The sequence below is a fragment of the Lathyrus oleraceus genome, chromosome 4 (assembly GCF_024323335.1).
Source record: "Lathyrus oleraceus cultivar Zhongwan6 chromosome 4, CAAS_Psat_ZW6_1.0, whole genome shotgun sequence".
In the NCBI taxonomy this organism is placed as follows: domain Eukaryota; kingdom Viridiplantae; phylum Streptophyta; class Magnoliopsida; order Fabales; family Fabaceae; genus Lathyrus; species Lathyrus oleraceus.
In genome coordinates, this window is record NC_066582.1 from 228997068 (window position 1) to 229014715 (window position 17648).

A 17648-nucleotide genomic window follows, 5' to 3' on the forward strand; every position below is an offset into this window, starting at 1 on the left:
TTTGCATATTGAAGGTGAGAAAAGTAATACTCCCCAACATCGAATCTATATCCCAAAAACTTCTGAAGCAACAACTTTCTTTATTAATAAGTTAAATCCTTCTGCTATAGTTAAAAACAAAAAAAGGAGAAAGAGAATCTCCTTGTCTCAACCCTCGATCCATCTTAAACTTCTTAGTAAGACTTCCATTAACTAACACTTAAATTGATGTTGATGTTAAAGCATTAGAAAATTTAATTTCTTCATTTCTCGTGAAAATCCATTTTTCCATCACGAAAATTAGAAAGTTCCAGTTAACTAAATCGTATGCTTATTTGAAATCCAATTTTCTCACTTATAATCATTATGTCTTCTGCATATTGAAGGTGAGAAAATCAATATTCCCCAACGTCAAATATGTATCCCAGAAACTTCCGAAGCAACAACTTTCTTTATCAATAAGTTAAATCCTTATGCCACAACTAAAAAAAAGGAGAAAGAGAATCTATTTGTCTCAACCCTCGATCCATCTTAAACTTCTTAGTAGGACTTCCATTAACTAACGCTGAAACTGATGTTGAGGTTAAGCATCATGAATTCAAATTTCTCCACTTCTCGTGAAAATCCATTTTTCCATCACGAAAATTAGAAAGTTCTAGTTAACTGAATCACACACTTATTCGAAATCCACTTTGAAGAAAATCCCTTCTTTCTTCTTTTTTGTAGTCTCGTCAAAAATTTCATTTGTCACTAAACCCCATCTAAGATTTGTCGGCCTGCAATTAAAGTTGGTTGCGTCAATCTATTGGCAAATATCTTAGATATAACTTTGTCAATGCATCCAAGCAAAGATATATGCCTATAATCTATAATCAGAGATCCTTGATGGGTTATTTATCTTAGGAATGAGAACAAAAAATAATAATTTGCACCTTTCGGGATCTGATTTTTAGTATGAAATTCAGAATAACCCTCCTAAAAATATTTTATAAATCCAAAATTAACACCATATGGACTTGGCCTTTTAGAGCTGCCGCATTCCTAGATCACTCTATGAACTTTGACTTATACAAATTCTTGGACTAAAAGATATCTATCCGCTTTGTTCACTTTTTTAAAATTGATGTTAGTAAGAAATTCATAATAACCCTCCTAAAAATATTTTATAAATTCAAAATTAACACCATATGGACTTGGCCTTTTAGAACTTCCGCATTCCTAGATCACTCTATGAACTTTGACTTATACAAATTCTTGGACTAAAAAATATCTATCCGCTTTGTTCACTTTTTTGAAATTGATGGTAGTCAAAATAGATATTGTACATTTGGCCTCTAAAAGACTTTTAATATGGTCACCAAATTCTTTTTTAATCTCATCTACTTCAATCAATAATCTATAATCAGAGATCCTTGATGGGTTATTTATCTTAGGAATGAGAACAAAAAATAATAATTTGCACCTTTCGGGATCTGATTTTTAGTATGAAATTCAGAATAACCCTCCTAAAAATATTTTATAAATCCAAAATTAACACCATATGGACTTGGCCTTTTAGAGCTGCCGCATTCCTAGATCACTCTATGAACTTTGACTTATACAAATTCTTGGACTAAAAGATATCTATCCGCTTTGTTCACTTTTTTAAAATTGATGTTAGTAAGAAATTCATAATAACCCTCCTAAAAATATTTTATAAATTCAAAATCAACACCATATGGACTTGGCCTTTTAGAACTTCCGCATTCCTAGATCACTCTATGAACTTTGACTTATACAAATTCTTGGACTAAAAAATATCTATCCGCTTTGTTCACTTTTTTGAAATTGATGGTAGTCAAAATAGATATTGTACATTTGGCCTCTAAAAGACTTTTAATATGGTCACCAAATTCTTTTTTAATCTCATCTACTTCAATCAATAATCTTCCATTTACATCAAACATACAAATTTCATTGGCCAAGACTAGGGATAACTTTGCATATAATTGAGATCCTTATTGGTTATTTTTCTTAGGATTTTGCACCTTCAACCATCATAGTAAAAAAAGATTTTAGAGTTTAACCTTCCATTTACATCTCTTATATACATACAAATTTAGTTATTTGTTAATGCAACCATGAAATTATTTAGAGTTTTCATCTCCTTCTCTTAACCCTCTTGAATACTACTCTCTTTTACGATTCTTCATCACCTTTTTAAAGAAGTCTCTAACCTCAAGTTTGAGCTCTTTTTTTTGCAATATTGTGATCCATCCAGATTTTGAATATGAGAACTTCATTATTTTAACTTCATCTTGACCCCATCTATTGTAAATCACTATTAATTTGATGCAAATAACTCTAAATAACATTGAGAAAATTAGCTTTAAGAACTCCTCTACAATAATAGAAAACTAGGCTCTTGAGGACAAACCTTTTTCAACATAAAGGAATTAGTTTCAAAGAACTAATCATATTATTTATTCAAGTTAATGTGCCTCTTTTACAAGACAAACAAATAACTACATCAAAACAATTAATTGAGTGAAGGAAGACTCCAAAATACTGCTGTAATGAAGTAATACATGGAATGAAGTTAAAAATGGAGACCAAGTTCATCTCCAATCTTACACTATAATGTTATTCAAAAACTAAAAACTAGTATTACTCAAGCCTTTGGACTCAAAGATAATGTAATATCTTCAAAAACCTTAAGCCTCCTCTTGTCAGATTTTTTAGTCAAAATCCCATTGGACTCACTTGAAGCCCCCAAAATAGAAGACAGAATAGCATCTTCAAAATCCTTAGTATCAGGTAACAAATCACACAACTTATTCTTCTCAAATGAAAGCCTTCTTGCTTTGCTCCCAGGCACAGGCACACCTAATTCTGCACCATTAACCACTCTCATTGATCCTGCAGCATTTCCAGATCTTGTTCTCTTAAGTGTCTCCGACAAATTCAAATTCTCATTTGACTCCTTCAAAGAGGTTTTTGGTGCTGCATAAAATGGTGCCGCTGCAACATTAAGTGAATTGTTGTTGTTCACCAAAGGACCAAACTTTGATGTCTGGCTTTTCACTATGTTGGAGTTGATGTTTTCATCACCAAATTCATCTTGAACTATTTTTGCTGCTGTTGTCGTTCGGATTGGCGGCAAACTTGTGGATATGTGATCCTTACAAGGCTGAGGTTGCCAAATTGATGAAGAACCAAGGAAAGCTTCAAACAGCCTACTTTGTTCAACCCTATCAACTCCTCCTTTGTTCATCATTTCGGATTCGAGATCTTTGAGCATTTGTTGTGCTCTTTCATAGGCTTTCAGATGAGAATCTGAACCTCTTGGACCATCTGTAACTGCAGGTTTCACTCTATGGAGAGTCTCTTTAGCTTCAGAAATTCTCCCTTGTTTCATCAAACATATGCCTAAATTGCACATCTTGTTGTTGTCCGGAGCTAGCGTAAGCGCACGGCGATAGGCTTCTTCTGCTTCAATGTAGTTGTTTTGTTGCATCAGTGCCCATCCCAAGTTTCCCTTCATTTACCAACAAAATTCAAATATCAAGTTCCATACTATGGAAGTAAAAATAAAGATTAAAATTGAACCAAATGAAGCACTGAAACTGTCACACACAACTAAAGTTGAAATATGATGAATAAACTGTGCTTACCAATAATCTAGTGGCTTCTTGTTCCACTGAGACTTGAAACTTCTTCCCTTGAGATCTCGCCGTCTTTGTGCGTTTGCCGTTGAAAGCCAACCCTTGTTGGATTAAATACAGCTTGTGCCTCAATAGGGCAATTTGGTCATCAAGTCTACCACATCTCTATGTTCATTAACAGAAAAAATTAATTTAATCAGAGGCCAAAATTGTATTTAAATCTGAAATAATAACAAAAATTGGTATATAATGATACCTTGTAAAGATCCAAAAGGATATTATCAAGCGACTCTTGTGCTTGATCTGAGCATCTAATTCTAAGTGATTTAATAGCTTCAATGGCTTCTTCAGCCCTATTCTGTTGCTTCATAACAATAGCCATATCTTTCAAAGCACTATCCACTCTATCTCCCGCATTTATCGCCGACCAAAACAACGGAATCGCTCTCTCCGGATCCTTATCCACCAACTAAACATCCAATAAAAATACCCATTTAGTTGAAACATTACAAATCTGAAGAACAAAGTTTCACATTAGAAAAACAAACAAAAGCCTCACCTGAACGTTTTTTGCTCTGACATAAGGAGAATCCCCAACAGGAACCTTATGAGTGATGTGAAATGATTCCGAACGGGTTCTAGAAACACCGAGAGGTTTCGCAGGTGAAGAAGGGGCAGATTTGGATGGTCTGAAACCCGGAGGAGCATTCCACATCTCTTGCAACATTGTAGAAAAAATTACAAGTTGTGTTGTTGGAAAGAATAGATTATGTTCCTGCGGGAACAAAAAATGGACAGTGTTGTGGAGAATGGAGAAAGCGATAGAATCACGAGAAAGAAAAGTGAGATTTGAAACAAGGTTTCACGTTTTTAAATTTACACAAAGTAGCCGTTAGAAATAAGTAGCCGTTGGAAACATAATTGGTATGAATATTGGGTTTATTATATTACCAAATTTGTCGATAATGGGCTTTTCGTTAACATTTCTAGATAATGGGCTTTCTTTAAAATTTTCGACCAAATGATTCCTCTAAAATAAAATGCACTAAAATACATTTTTGTCTCTTACTTATGTTTATTTTTTAAAATATCATTTTGTTATCTTCAATTTTATAAGCTTGATTTGTTTTTTTCTTGAATAATCAATTAAGTTTCTTATTTTATTTTTTAATTTCGATTTGATCCATTAATTTTTAAAAGTTTAAATTAATTCTTTATTTCTTAATATTTTCACCTAAAGGTATATAACAATGTGTGTTTTGTTTGATTTTTAAAGGGAAGGAGGGATAATAGTACTTATTGTTGACAAAGAGAAGTCAACTTAAGGAAGAAAACAATTTTAATTTGAAAAATTCTTGCATAAAAACATACTTGTATTTAGGTGTTGGTATTTTAAATTTTTTAAATTTACTTGTTTTTTTAATTGAAATTATGAGGCGGCAGATGTTAGTTTCTATCTCTCAATTTTGTCCTGATGCCTTTATATTTTTACGTATATAATTATTTTTTAAGAATATTTTAAGTTTACAGATAAATTCATTTGAATTTTTCCTTTAAATTATTTTAAAAAATTAATCTTTGAAAGGATGATTTAAAATGATTTATTTTTTGCAAAACCAAACACTATCCAAACCCTATCTTTTATACAAATGAACCAAAGACGAAAATTTAAAATGATTTATTTTTGCAAAACAAAATACTATCAAAACTCCTATTATTAAAATGATTAAATAGTGTATCTTTTATACAAATCACTCTTATGGCAAAGATATCCAAATATAACTCACATTTAATTAAAATCAAAACTATACGAATCAATTCAATCATAAACAATTATCAATTATCACTACCGCATAACCAAAATCACTTTTATGATTTATTTCAAAAAAAAAAAATCACTTGTATGATTAGGTCTTAAGGTCCCTTGATAGAGAGTGCACATAATTTATCATGTGAAACACAGAATCTTCCAAGGAACTAAAAAAAGAACAAAATAATAAAGTTCAAATTGAATTAATCATCCAAAATTGGTAAAATCGCCTGATTTTACACATTTAAGTATCAATTTCGAGTTAAAACTCATAAAATCAAATCTAGATAAAATAAAAGTCGAACTTGATTTTTAATAAAAAACTCCTTAAAATAGGACAAAGCTAACACAATTTTACTACGCACGCATTGGCATCTGGTTTGAACCAACGGCGAAGCACACACAGTAATCTAATCCTACGTCAAATTTCAACAACAGTGAAGCCTTATCGTTTTAAGTAAAGTAGACTAGTTTTATCAAACAATGCCATAATAATACTTGATAAGCCATACATCAAACTTGAAATGAAAAGAACAATGCTATTATAATTTATACCAATATGAGACACAGTCAAATATGAACTACACTGCCCGAAAACTCTCTGCTTTATCCAGTCTTGCTGTTCCCGAGCTGGATGACTCGCCCATTCTCTCAGGAGATGCTGCCGCATGTGCTGTTTCCCTATTCAGACAACTAGGCATACCTGATATCTCCTGAAAATGTTTATAATAACCACCACAAATTACAGAGCATGAACAAAAGCTTCATGAGAAAATAACACAACTTTGTTTCACACCTTCATTAAATGTAACCTCAAATCACACGGTCGAGTCCTACTTCCAACCCTCGCTATCACAAATTTTGAATAATTGTCCAAAGTGTCCGCAGCAGCTTCCTTTTTGAAATCTAGCTGAAACCAATTTCAGTTCTTTCACATTAATATCAGGAGAGAATATAAACAACCCCAAATCAAGTAATCAATAGCACTGAATTTATTGAAGGAAACAAAAAATTGTTCTCTCAACAAAACCATTGTAACTTTGAATTTCTTTGGAGCTGTTCCTCATGCTCAAAAAAAAATTGTTTTAGCCATATGCTCAAACAAAGCCTAAGTTTTTAAACTGCCACTTTTTACATAACAAATACCTGGATTTCCCAACTTATATTGCATGGAAAACAAACACCAATAGACTCAATAAAAATCCAAAATCAAATCAGGGCAGTGTTGTCTATGGCGGATGGCGAAAGCATGGAGGACAGCAAATGGAGAATGGAAAAGGTTGCGGCGTGTTTTGATTTTATAACCACGTAATCAGATCTAGTTGTATTTAATGAGGATTATTATTTGATCAAAGTTTTAATTCTTATGGGTTTGTTTAGTGGTCAGGTAGAAAATACTCAAGACAAGGATTTGCGGGCTTGTTTAGAAAAATCCGCAATGCAAAATCCGCAACACCACAGCTTTCCCATGGCAATATGTCATGGCCGCAATTTGACAACACTGATCAGGAGCTAGCAATATCCTTAGCTATTGGCTTCGCAAATTTACTGTTGCCTACATATATCTATATATCCCGAGAAAATTAGTCAAAACAATAGGAGCACCAAAGAGGAAGACAGTGTTATCAAATAACAGTCATATCTATACAGGGCAGTTTTTGGGTTCACTGCAATGGTAAATATCGGCTAATATTGCGGGTTTTTCAGCCATAATCCGCTATAATGGCGCCATGGACAACACTGGGCTCATGATAGGTTGTAATCTACAACTTTTGAGATGATTTATGGTTTTCTAGTGAATGCAAAAAAGAACATGAAATCTGAATGATATTTCCCAAATAGTGAAGTGAAATTGATTGATGATGATTGAGTATTAATAAACAGAAATAGAGTTGGATTGTTTCTATATAAAATCAAGAATGAACGAATCCAAATATGTTAAGAGACAAGACATATTCCAAGCAATCGATGAAGGAAAAAAACACAAGTTGGAGTATTGGGATTTGGGGGTTTGATGATAAATAATAGAGTTGAAAAGAAAGAACCTCTTGATCTTCTTTCATGGCTGCTGTCTCGCAAAATTGACTTGATCTCCCTTCTTATCCTTCTCTGATGAGTTTAATGGAACAAGACCCTAATCATAAAGCTGACGAGACAAAGGACAAAAAAACATGGGAGGGTTCTGTTTTTCGAGAAAAATATATTACTTTAAAAAAAATACTATGGTTTAAGATTTTCACATCTAGATTAAAAAATATAATAATGTTGTCTTGCATATTTATTAAATTAATCTTATAAATATATTAAAAAATATAATAATATTTTTATAAAATATTATATTTTTATCAAATTAATTATATAAATATATTAAAAATAGTATACAATGTAATAATTAAAGGATACAATTAAAAAAATAATAATTATTTCTATATTAAAAAATAAAAATAATATTTATTTTAAAACAAACTTAATTTGCTAAAACGACACTCATTTTAAAATGGAAGGAGTATTATCTTCTATTTTTCTATTACATGTAAGTTACACATAATGATTTATAATTTCTATTTTAATTCTTGATAAAAAAATAATTTCTATTTTAATTTAACGATGATGATAAATATTTTATATTTTATTCCTTAGATACACATTAAGCTTTTTTAAGTCATTAAACCTATCTATTTAATAGGCATGTCAACTAAACGAGTCGAGATGATTTTTACCTTTTTAAATTTAAATTTGAATTTTTAAATAATTTTTGTTGAGAATAATTAGTGTGGAGAAGTCTCACATTATTTAAAAATATAAAGACTTAAACATTTATAAGTGGAAGAACACACACATATCATTTTAAGATTTTGGTTGAGTATGTGGTGTGTCTCTCACAAATGTGTGTTGTTCATAAAGAAAGTTTCAAAAGTAAAAATGTTCCTTTGTGTTTACGCCCCCCCCCCCCCCCCCCCCCCCCCCCCCCCCCCCCCCCCGAATTAAAACTCTAACATTTGGCATTAAGAGTCTAGTTCTGATCCACAAACACCTAGTGTGCAACATGAATTTTGTCTCAATACAAATCTACTTATCCTTGGTGCAAAGAACTATAATAAATTGTGCAAACAAATGTTCTTGAAGTGATCAAGAACAAGGTGAATTCTCTTGTCGAAGGTGTAAAAGATGCACAATAAGAAACACATAAGGAAGAGAAGAAGAAAGATTTCAAGACACTATTTTTGAACCAGCAATGTGTGGATGGCGACAACTTTGAGAAAGTTGGTGATTTTAAATCATCGAAACAAGCATGAGAAATTTTAGAGAAGGCATACGCAGGGGCTGACAAGCCAAATATGGTGAGGTTACAATCTCACAAGCGTCAACTTGAATGAATTCAAATGGAGGAAAAGGAGGCAATCAACGATTTCACAATGAGAATTACTCAATTGGTGAACCAAGTAAAAACATGTGGAGAAACAGATATATAGCAGTATGTTATCGCGAAAATATTGTGTTCTTTAATGCAAAGGTTTGATAACGTGGTTGTAGCAGTTGAGAAATCGAAGGATCTTACGACAATGAGAAAAGAGGAGTTGCAAAGCTATTTTGAGGCTCATGAGCAAAAGATGGAAGAGAGAAATTGTGACAAGATAAAGGCAGAGGTCGCTTTGCAAGCTCGTTCCAATGAGAAAGAGAAGAAGTCGAAAGGAAAATGACCTATGGAGAGTAAAGGGAATTTTCACAATTTTGGTGGAAGAGAGACCCAGATTTCCAAGAATTCGACTTGTCAAAAGGGTGAGAGCAGCTGCAAGAAAAATGGTGGTCAAGTCAACTTCAAAGGTGATAGGAAAAGGATTGACAAGAGCAAGATTCAGTGTTTTATTTATCAAAGGTTCAATCATTTTACAAGAGAGTGCAATGCAAGCAAGAAGAAACCTTAAGAGGATGAAGTCAATGTTGCAAGAAAATAGTTTGATGAGGAAGACACACTCTTGATCATGATCACAAAAGGGTAATGTAGCAGCAACATCAGTTTTAGAAATGCTGTAGAAGCATGTTGTAAATAGCTACCTAAAAGTTGTAATTGGTTACAAGTAGAATAAAATGTCATGATGAGTACAAAAGGTGCAGTTAAGTGCATCGAGGAATGGTATTTGGACTCCAGGTGTTCTACTCATATGACGGGGAGGAATGATTGGTTTATTAAAATCAATTGTGCCATAAAGAATAAAGTGAAGTTCGCAGATGACACTGCTATAATGACAAATGTGATAAATGATGTTTTTATCATGAGAAGGGATGATGGACATTCCTTGATCAAAGATGTATTGTGCATTCCAAGAATCAAGTGTAACCTTCTAAGTATTGGCCTATTGCTTGAGAAGGGTTACAAGATTCACAAAGAGAACAAAGAGATACACGTTATGGATTCAAATTGGGTTTTGGTCCTAAAAGATCCTATGGATGCCAATAGAACACTAATAGTTGAGTTGAAGATTATAGAGCATATGTGTCTTGATACAGCAGTGAGTCGATAAATATGGATATGGCACTATAGGCCTGGACATCTCAACTTAAGAGATCTCAATACCTTTCAAAAGAACAAAATGGTAACAGGGCTGCCACTAATTAACATACCGACTGAAATTTGTGAAGAATGTGTTCAAGCAATGCAACATAAGGGTAAATTCAGCAAGGATGCAGGCTATAGAACCAAGAATCACCTTGAAGTGGTGTATTCATATGTGTGTGAACCGATGCAAGTTGACTCGATCAATGGCAATAAATGTTTTATCACATTCATTGATTATCATAGTAGAAAGTTATGTAAATACCTAACAAGAGAAAGTATGAGGTATTCTAAGTGTTTAAGAAGTTCAAGTCCATGGTTGAGAGGCAAAGCGGTCAGAAGCTCAAAGAGCTCAAAACGGATTATGGAGGCAAATACCTCTCAAATGACTTTGGGAAGTTTTGTGATCAAGAAGGGATAGTACATGAGGTTGTACCACCTTATACACGGCAGCAAAACAATGTTGTCAAAAGGAGGAATCGATCGACCATGAACATGGTGAGAAACATGTTGAAGGGAAAGAAGTTGTCGAAAGAGTTATGGGGAGAAATGGTATCCAATAAAGAAGCTTGAGAAGGTAACACCGGAGGAAGCATGGTTGGGATTTAAACTGAATCTGAACCATTTGAGAGTTTTTGGTTATGTAGCGTATCGACATGTTTCGGGGCAACTCAGAAAGAAATTGGATGATAAGGGAGAAATGATGAAACTTGTAGAGTATCACTCCACCGATGGTTACAAGTTGTATGATGGAGCAAACAGAAGGTTTGTGATCAGTCGAGACGTCGTTTTTTACGAGACAAAGCAACTGCAGCAGCCTATAACTATTTATTAGAAAGTTGTAATCGGTTACAACATTGAAATTTAGTTTCTGCAGAATTTGAGAGTGCATAAACGCCCATCGTCGAAGCCCGAGTTAAAGAGAATGTGAGAAGATCAAGAAGGCAAAAAGGTTTGCCTCAAAGACTCCAATATTTTGATTTGTTCCAAGACAACAAAGTCAATGGTGGTTTCGTCTATTTTGCACTTATGGTTGAATCTAAACACATTAAAACGGAAGAGGTCTTGAGTGATCCAAAGTAGATTTGTGCTATGAAGGAGGAGGTGGAATCCATTGAGAAGAACAAGACTTATGAGTTGGTTGATCTACCTGATGGGGAGAAGCCAATTGGTGTGAGGTGGTGTTCAAAGTGAAGGCAAATCCCAAAGGTGAAATAATCAAGCATAAGTCTTGATCAGTTATAAAGGAATTCTTGCAAAGATAAGGTATATACTTTGAAGAGGTATTCACACCGATTGCTAGGATTGAAACCATTAGCCTAGTTGTTGGTATTGCAAATAACAACAAATCCACAGAGATTGGTTGTTATTATCGTCGTTCTATAATCCAAATTGTTATAAGTTTAGAAAGTAACCAAGTTGTTTTGTTTGAAAAGTTATCTTTTGAGTAAAATGTCACTAAAACAATAAAAGGGTTTTAATCAAATGTAAAAGGCTTGGCAAGATTGGAGTTCACTTATTCAAATTGCTTATGCTTCCTTATGACAACTATATAGATTCAAGATTATTGATGATGTTCAAGTATCCTCTCAATATCATTTATGTCTAAATGATATTGTGATAATCACTATATTAATCTTTAGACGATTTCTCCACCTAACTATCAATATAGCGATCTTTAATGGTTGATACAAAAGAATAGTAGTGAATAAATCTATCTCTACAACTTATTCACTACTTGAAAACATATTTTCTATCAAGACTTAAATAATCTCTTTCAACAACTACTCAAATCTAATATTCAACTTAGGGCAAAAATATCATTCAATATATCAACAATTTATATATAAGAGTCAAATGAAATACATAAACAAATAGGAATAGCTACTACCTCCAATCTTGACAAAATGGGGTTTAGCTCCTCATCATCATTTTGGAAAGCAAAAGGCAATGGAGAATAAAACTCTCTTTTTCTCTTACAAAATATCAAACTATCAATGAATATGAACAATTCCCATTCTGTTTTCTAAAAAAGGTTGACCTTTCCTAAAATGCTCATTTTCATATAAAGCTGAAAAGCCCCCTAAAACAGATACAGAAATAGCAAAACACAGTTGGCCTTGAAAATAGCACACTTGGCCAAAACAGCTTACTGGATTTGCAAGGTTCGCGGTGCGAACTGAAGCTACTTCAGCTTCCTTGCTTTGCAAGCTTCATCCAATTAATCTTCCAAGTGTTAATCTTCAAAATTAGGCCTCCAAATTGCATTCAACACTTCTTCCAAATTATGATTATGCATTCCAAAGCTCTCTTGTCCAAAAATTCTACAAAACTAACAAATATGTGAAATAACTACTCAAAATAACATAAATTAAACCTAATTGCATTTATACAAAATAGTGAGAATAAAAGTGTGTAATTACATCAAAACTTGGTAAAAGGGACCAATAAAATTATATAAAAAGTAGTACTAATTGGTCTCTAACAACTCTCCCCAACTTAGCATTTTGTTTGTCCCTAAACAAAAGTTTCCACCATCACAACCAAAGCAATGACACAAAAGATTAAAACAAGGATTTACCAAGGACATTCAAATGGTTCAAAAGTGTTTGGCACTTTCTCAATCCACCTATCTCAATTCTAGATAAAATATGAACGAGAGAAATGGTTGAGTGCAAAAATCATACCAAGGAATTCAAAGCCATATATGTCAAAATTGAATCAAACTTACACACACATCATAGTAATGATGAATAACATGAAGGGTTACTTTCAGTCATCCAAGCAATTAAATCAACAACAACTCAAATCATGCGGTCATCAAAACAAATACCAAATCATGTGAAAAATGAGAATCAAGAGGTCTTTCAAAGGTTGTAATGTGGCTTAGGTTACAAGAAAGGATATGATTAAGAGAATTCAACAAAGTTGCCTATCCTAAGGGAGCATTTCCATATTCAACTCTACACAATTTCCATTTCTTTGATCCCCGTCTTTTTTCTTTTCTTTTTCTTTTTACATCCACACAACCATGAGCATTTTCTTTGTTTTTTTATCTTTTCTTTTTCTTTACTCTATGGTTTCAAGGGTGATTTCTTTTTCGTGTTTCTTTTCATACTTTCACCCTTTCATAAAAACTCACTTCTCCAAGTTTCTAATCAACTCTTTTTTCTTTACTCTCCCCAACTTTAGATTCCAAAACCAAATTTATTCAATAATGCTCCCTACTTAGACATAAGCAAAAGGCAAAATTTTGCAAACAACTCGGTTTGAGGGTTCAATTGACACGAAAGAAATTAGGATTCATTTATTCACAAAATTTTCAATTGATTTTACACTTATCAATCAAATGAATCCTAAAATAAGCTCAAAGGGGTTTAACTAAGGATCACTCCTCACAAGGTTAGTTGATTCAAACTTTTTGGTCAAGTGGTTTTTCTCATAACAAACAATGCCTCTATCATTTTCAAAATTTTCACACAAAAATAGATTGATGCATGATTTAGCATGATAAGAATGAGTTGAAATAATGCTCGGTTTCCCGCATTTTAGTGTATAATGGAAAGCTTCCTCACAATTGGTTAAGTCCTATTTTGATTCAAAAATGACATATATTTCAATGAATTTATGATATGGAATTTGCACACACCATTAAACTACTCATGTTAAGTCTAGAAAGTGATAAAGTGTACCTTGAAATGCCGACACTAATTCTTATCATCACCACTCGAAGTGTCTTATGCTTCTTTCTTTACGAACATTTCTTGGTTGCTTTAAGCTTGACTTAAGAGTAAGAACAGAATTTTTTTTTAGTTTTTGAAGTTTTGGAAATGGGAGAGATTGCTGTTTTGAAAATAAAAGAGTGGACAGAAAAATAACCTAAACAAACTTTAAGTGGTTCTGCCATGCTCCGTTCGCGGCGCGAACTGAAGCTTTCCATTCAGTTCGCGGGGCGAAAGCTGGTCTCGGGGAGAACTGAAGGAATTTCTGAAAAAATTAATTGGCAGTGGACATAACCCAAGTTTCACAAAAAATTAACACAACAGAATATCATAACAGCAGAATTGAGAAAATATAAAATGCAGACTTACAACGTTGGGTTGCCTCCCAACAAGCGCTTTGTTTAACGTCATTTTGAGCTCGACGGTTCAATGATTAGCTCGGTCCGGCTAGGGAGATGACACAAACATCCCGATTCACTTCGCCACTGTAAGACCCCAATTTTGTCCCTAAGATCCCTCATGGCATCATAACATTGCATTTGGCATTGCCTCAAGGATCACAAGCATCTTGGTTCCCCTTGCCTTTGGGTGGGACTCCTTGTGAGTGGTTTGAGATCACCAAGCATGTTTGAATTGTATATCATTGCTTTTTTTATTTTATTTACTAACCAAAAGCACAAAAATATGTCACTAACATCTTTTGTTTGTAGCTTGAGCAATCACAAGGTCAAAAGCTTCAAGGAGATCATTGGTACAAAGACATGGTCAAGAGGAAATGATAGCAAGCATGGTAATGGTTCCCAAATCTCTCATCCATTAAATATGCCCCCCAGCATCTCAATTCATCATTTTGATCAAAGCAAGTCAAAGGGTTTGAGGTTTGTCCCCCAAAGAAACCCTAATTGATCTGTGCCCCACAATGCCTTGCTCTTGAAGCAACCTCAACCCATGATCAAATAAAATCAAGGGAAGTTCTTTAATTCATCATTTCATGCATATTTGAACTTATTTGAGTGTCCTCAATCATCAATTCATCAAGATATGGGTTGTGAACTTGAGAAGTTGATCAGTCAATCCATCTGACTATTTTGAAATGCACTGAGACCTAACTTTTTATGTGTTGATCAAATGGATATGGTTCAAAAATAAAAAATGTTCTTAAGGACAATATGAACAACTTTCATGTTCATCAAAAATTGTTTTGAAGCTTGGAAGGCCATCTATCATTCCAATACATTATAGGTCATTTTGACTGAAACCCTAATTGTGGGTCAACTTCCCAAGGACATAACTCATTAATTTTTTATGATTTTAAGGTGGGATCAAATGCATTGGAAATCTTAAGATGTTTACTTCAAATGTTATGTTGAACAAAATTTCAAAATCTCAAATTAAATACATGTGATAATGCAAGACATTATAGGTCCTTTTTGACCAAAGGCATTAAAAGGCAAAAAAGTCCAACTTCAAGTGCCCATAACTCTTTCATCAAAAATCCAAATGATGCAAAATTAAAGTCCATTTTAAGTGTCTTGAAAATATCTACAACTTTGATGTTGGAGGGTTTTTCATTTGAGGCTTGCATCATCAAAACATAAGGGCTTGAACATTGGCCAAATTTGGAAACTTTGCATTGACATGTTTTGCACATCACACTTTAAACTCAAATTTCATAAATTTCCACACTCCAAATGGATTTTTTCCCAACATAACAATTGTTCCTTACATCAAGACCTTTCCAACCATTACTCACATGATCATATTTGGATTTGGCAAATGGTATTTTCGAAGAGTTGAACATTTAGGCATAATTATGGAATGCACATGAAATCTTGATACACAAGCAATTGCCATTCAAACTACACGTCCAATTCAACTTGGTTTGTGTTCAGCATGCATTTGCATCAACTTTTGGGCTTTGCACACGCCTGTACAGGCCCATGCATGAAGGATCCAAATTCAATGCACATGAGAATTCACCTTGCTTGCAGTTTGTTTTGCTATAAATAGAAGGGTCCAGCTTCATTCAAACTCAACCAAAAGGCGCCTGAAACCCTGCTGAAGTGATTCCCCAACCTCACCAAAGAAGCAATTTCCATTTTTCTTCAAATTTTTCAGATCCAAAATTCAACTTCATCTGGTTGAATTCTTATATCTAAAGCTTCTAAACCTTCATCATTTATCTCACTGATCTTCTGTTTTGGCAAAGCAAGCAAGGAATTAAGCTCAAGTTACCAGAATTCAAACTTACTCTTCAACTGGTATTTCATTTGAATCTCATCATCCATTGACATATTTGCTTAGATCTTGTGTTGGCTGAAGTCCTCTCAATAGAGGCATCATGTTTATGCATTCAATTTTTGAAATCCATTGAATTCATGATGAACACCAGATTTTTCAACCTCTGATTTCTCACACCATGGAAATCTAGAGTGAAAATGGATGGTACAGGGATGATGTACATCATCCCAGCTTTCCAAAGATGTATAGATCATGCATTTTCATTAAGGTTTGGATCTCTGCAACTCTGGCCGGAATTCTGAGGCTCACCGGAGAAAACAGTGGCTCCGGTGGCCATCCCAACTCCAGATCAATTCCTGACCACACGATCTTGTTTCCAGATCTAATCTGGACCGTTCCATGTTATGACTTGTTTTAGTGTTGCGTGTGGTTCAGTTGACCAAGGCGTATGGTGGGAGCGCATCTCTAGAGCGTATGATCTGCCAGCTCAATTAATGAGCTCAGATCTAACGCTCCTTGTTTTTTGCATTTTTTATTTTCTGATTTTATTTTCTTTAATTCCAATTATTTTCAAAAATCAATATCTCTCTCATTTTTAATCCAAAAATTATGGGACCAATTGCATTAGTCTCCAAATAAATTCTAGTTTCTATTTCTGATTTTTAATATTTTTTATTTTGTCATTTGATATTTTTTGTGAATTTTCTCTTTTCTGGTTATTTTTAATTCATTTTAAATAGTTTTTGATATTCAAAAAATACAAAAATATTTTCCTAACCTATTTGAATGATGATGGATCTATGAAAAATATTCTCATCAATTTTTAAATTGATTTGAGATTTATTTGAGATTTTAGTTCAATTAGGTTATTTTTATTCATTTTTAATTGATTAAAAATAGTTTCTGACTTTAAAAAATGCTGAAATTTTTTGTCAAACTTTGTTTGACCTTGTTGAACTTAGGATAAATTACTTGAACCTTTCAAGGTTGATTTGAAGTGATTTTGAAGTTTGACCTTTCCATTATTTTTAATTCAAGTTTATTTTAATATTGAAAATGCCAAAAATATTATGCTTATTGTTTGATCTCCAATCTTCATCTCATTTCTGATATATCATTGTTTGACTTTGACTTTCAATGTCATTTGGTCAATACATATGGATTGGTACATATTATTTCATCTTATGCATTTTGATCTTTCCATTTCCTTATCCTTTCTTCATCTTCTTCTTCATCTTCTTCTTCATCATCTTCTTCTTCTTTCCTTTTGATCAATGAGTTGAAGATTGATAAGTTGGCATTGATTAGGGAGACTTAATCTTCCTTGATTCAAATCTAATTCATCTTGATCAATTGATCAAGTGAATGGTTTTGCATTAAGGATAGGTTGTCTTCTAAATCATGCAAAAGGCTTAAACCAATACAAGATCAATTCTCTTTTTCTTTTTGGCATGGCAAGTTGTTGGAACTTGGTTCACTAATCAAGACTTCTAACTTGTGTTGTTGCCTATATTATTATTGACCGACATCAGATAGTTATGACTTCTACATAAGTCCAATTACGATTGCTTAACATAGCGCTAAATTTGCCTTATGGCACACTAACTACTAACACTAACTATTGACAATTAACATTTACTTTTTGCTCTTTACTTTTATGCAATTTACTATTCTTGCACATATTATCCATTTGTGTT

At 33.3% G+C, this 17648-nt stretch overlaps 2 protein-coding genes across 2 annotated transcripts; both read right to left on the reverse strand.

Annotated features, from left to right (window-relative positions):
• Positions 1 to 2406: 2406 nt before the first annotated feature.
• On the reverse strand, positions 2407 to 4477 carry LOC127074723 (protein POLLENLESS 3-LIKE 2). The gene is made up of 4 exons (XM_051016067.1): positions 4183 to 4477; positions 3880 to 4092; positions 3633 to 3788; positions 2407 to 3496 (listed from the first exon to the last, which is right to left on the reverse strand). The coding sequence occupies exons 1-4, from the start codon at positions 4348 to 4350 to the stop codon at positions 2630 to 2632; spliced, it is 1404 nt and encodes a 467-aa protein (XP_050872024.1). The 5' UTR covers positions 4351 to 4477; the 3' UTR covers positions 2407 to 2629.
• Positions 4478 to 5721: 1244 nt separating this feature from the next.
• Positions 5722 to 7647, reverse strand: LOC127074725 (uncharacterized). Its single transcript, XM_051016068.1, has 3 exons — positions 7479 to 7647; positions 6230 to 6343; positions 5722 to 6146 (listed from the first exon to the last, which is right to left on the reverse strand). Exons 1-3 carry the CDS (start codon positions 7494 to 7496, stop codon positions 6015 to 6017), a joined length of 264 nt encoding a protein of 87 aa, XP_050872025.1. The 5' UTR covers positions 7497 to 7647; the 3' UTR covers positions 5722 to 6014.
• Positions 7648 to 17648: the final 10001 nt, after the last annotated feature.

Coding starts and splice junctions, on each gene's coding strand:
- LOC127074725 (XM_051016068.1), bottom strand. Junction 6,147..6,229: donor TGAGGTTACATTTAATGAAG/GTGTGAAACAAA, acceptor AAACATTTTCAG/GAGATATCAGGTATGCCTAG.
- LOC127074723 (XM_051016067.1), bottom strand. CDS start 4,350: ATGTTGCAAGAGATGTGGAATGCTCCTCCGGGTTTCAGACCATCCAAA. Junction 3,789..3,879: donor TCCTTTTGGATCTTTACAAG/GTATCATTATAT, acceptor TAATGAACATAG/AGATGTGGTAGACTTGATGA. Junction 3,497..3,632: donor AAGAAGCCACTAGATTATTG/GTAAGCACAGTT, acceptor TGGTAAATGAAG/GGAAACTTGGGATGGGCACT.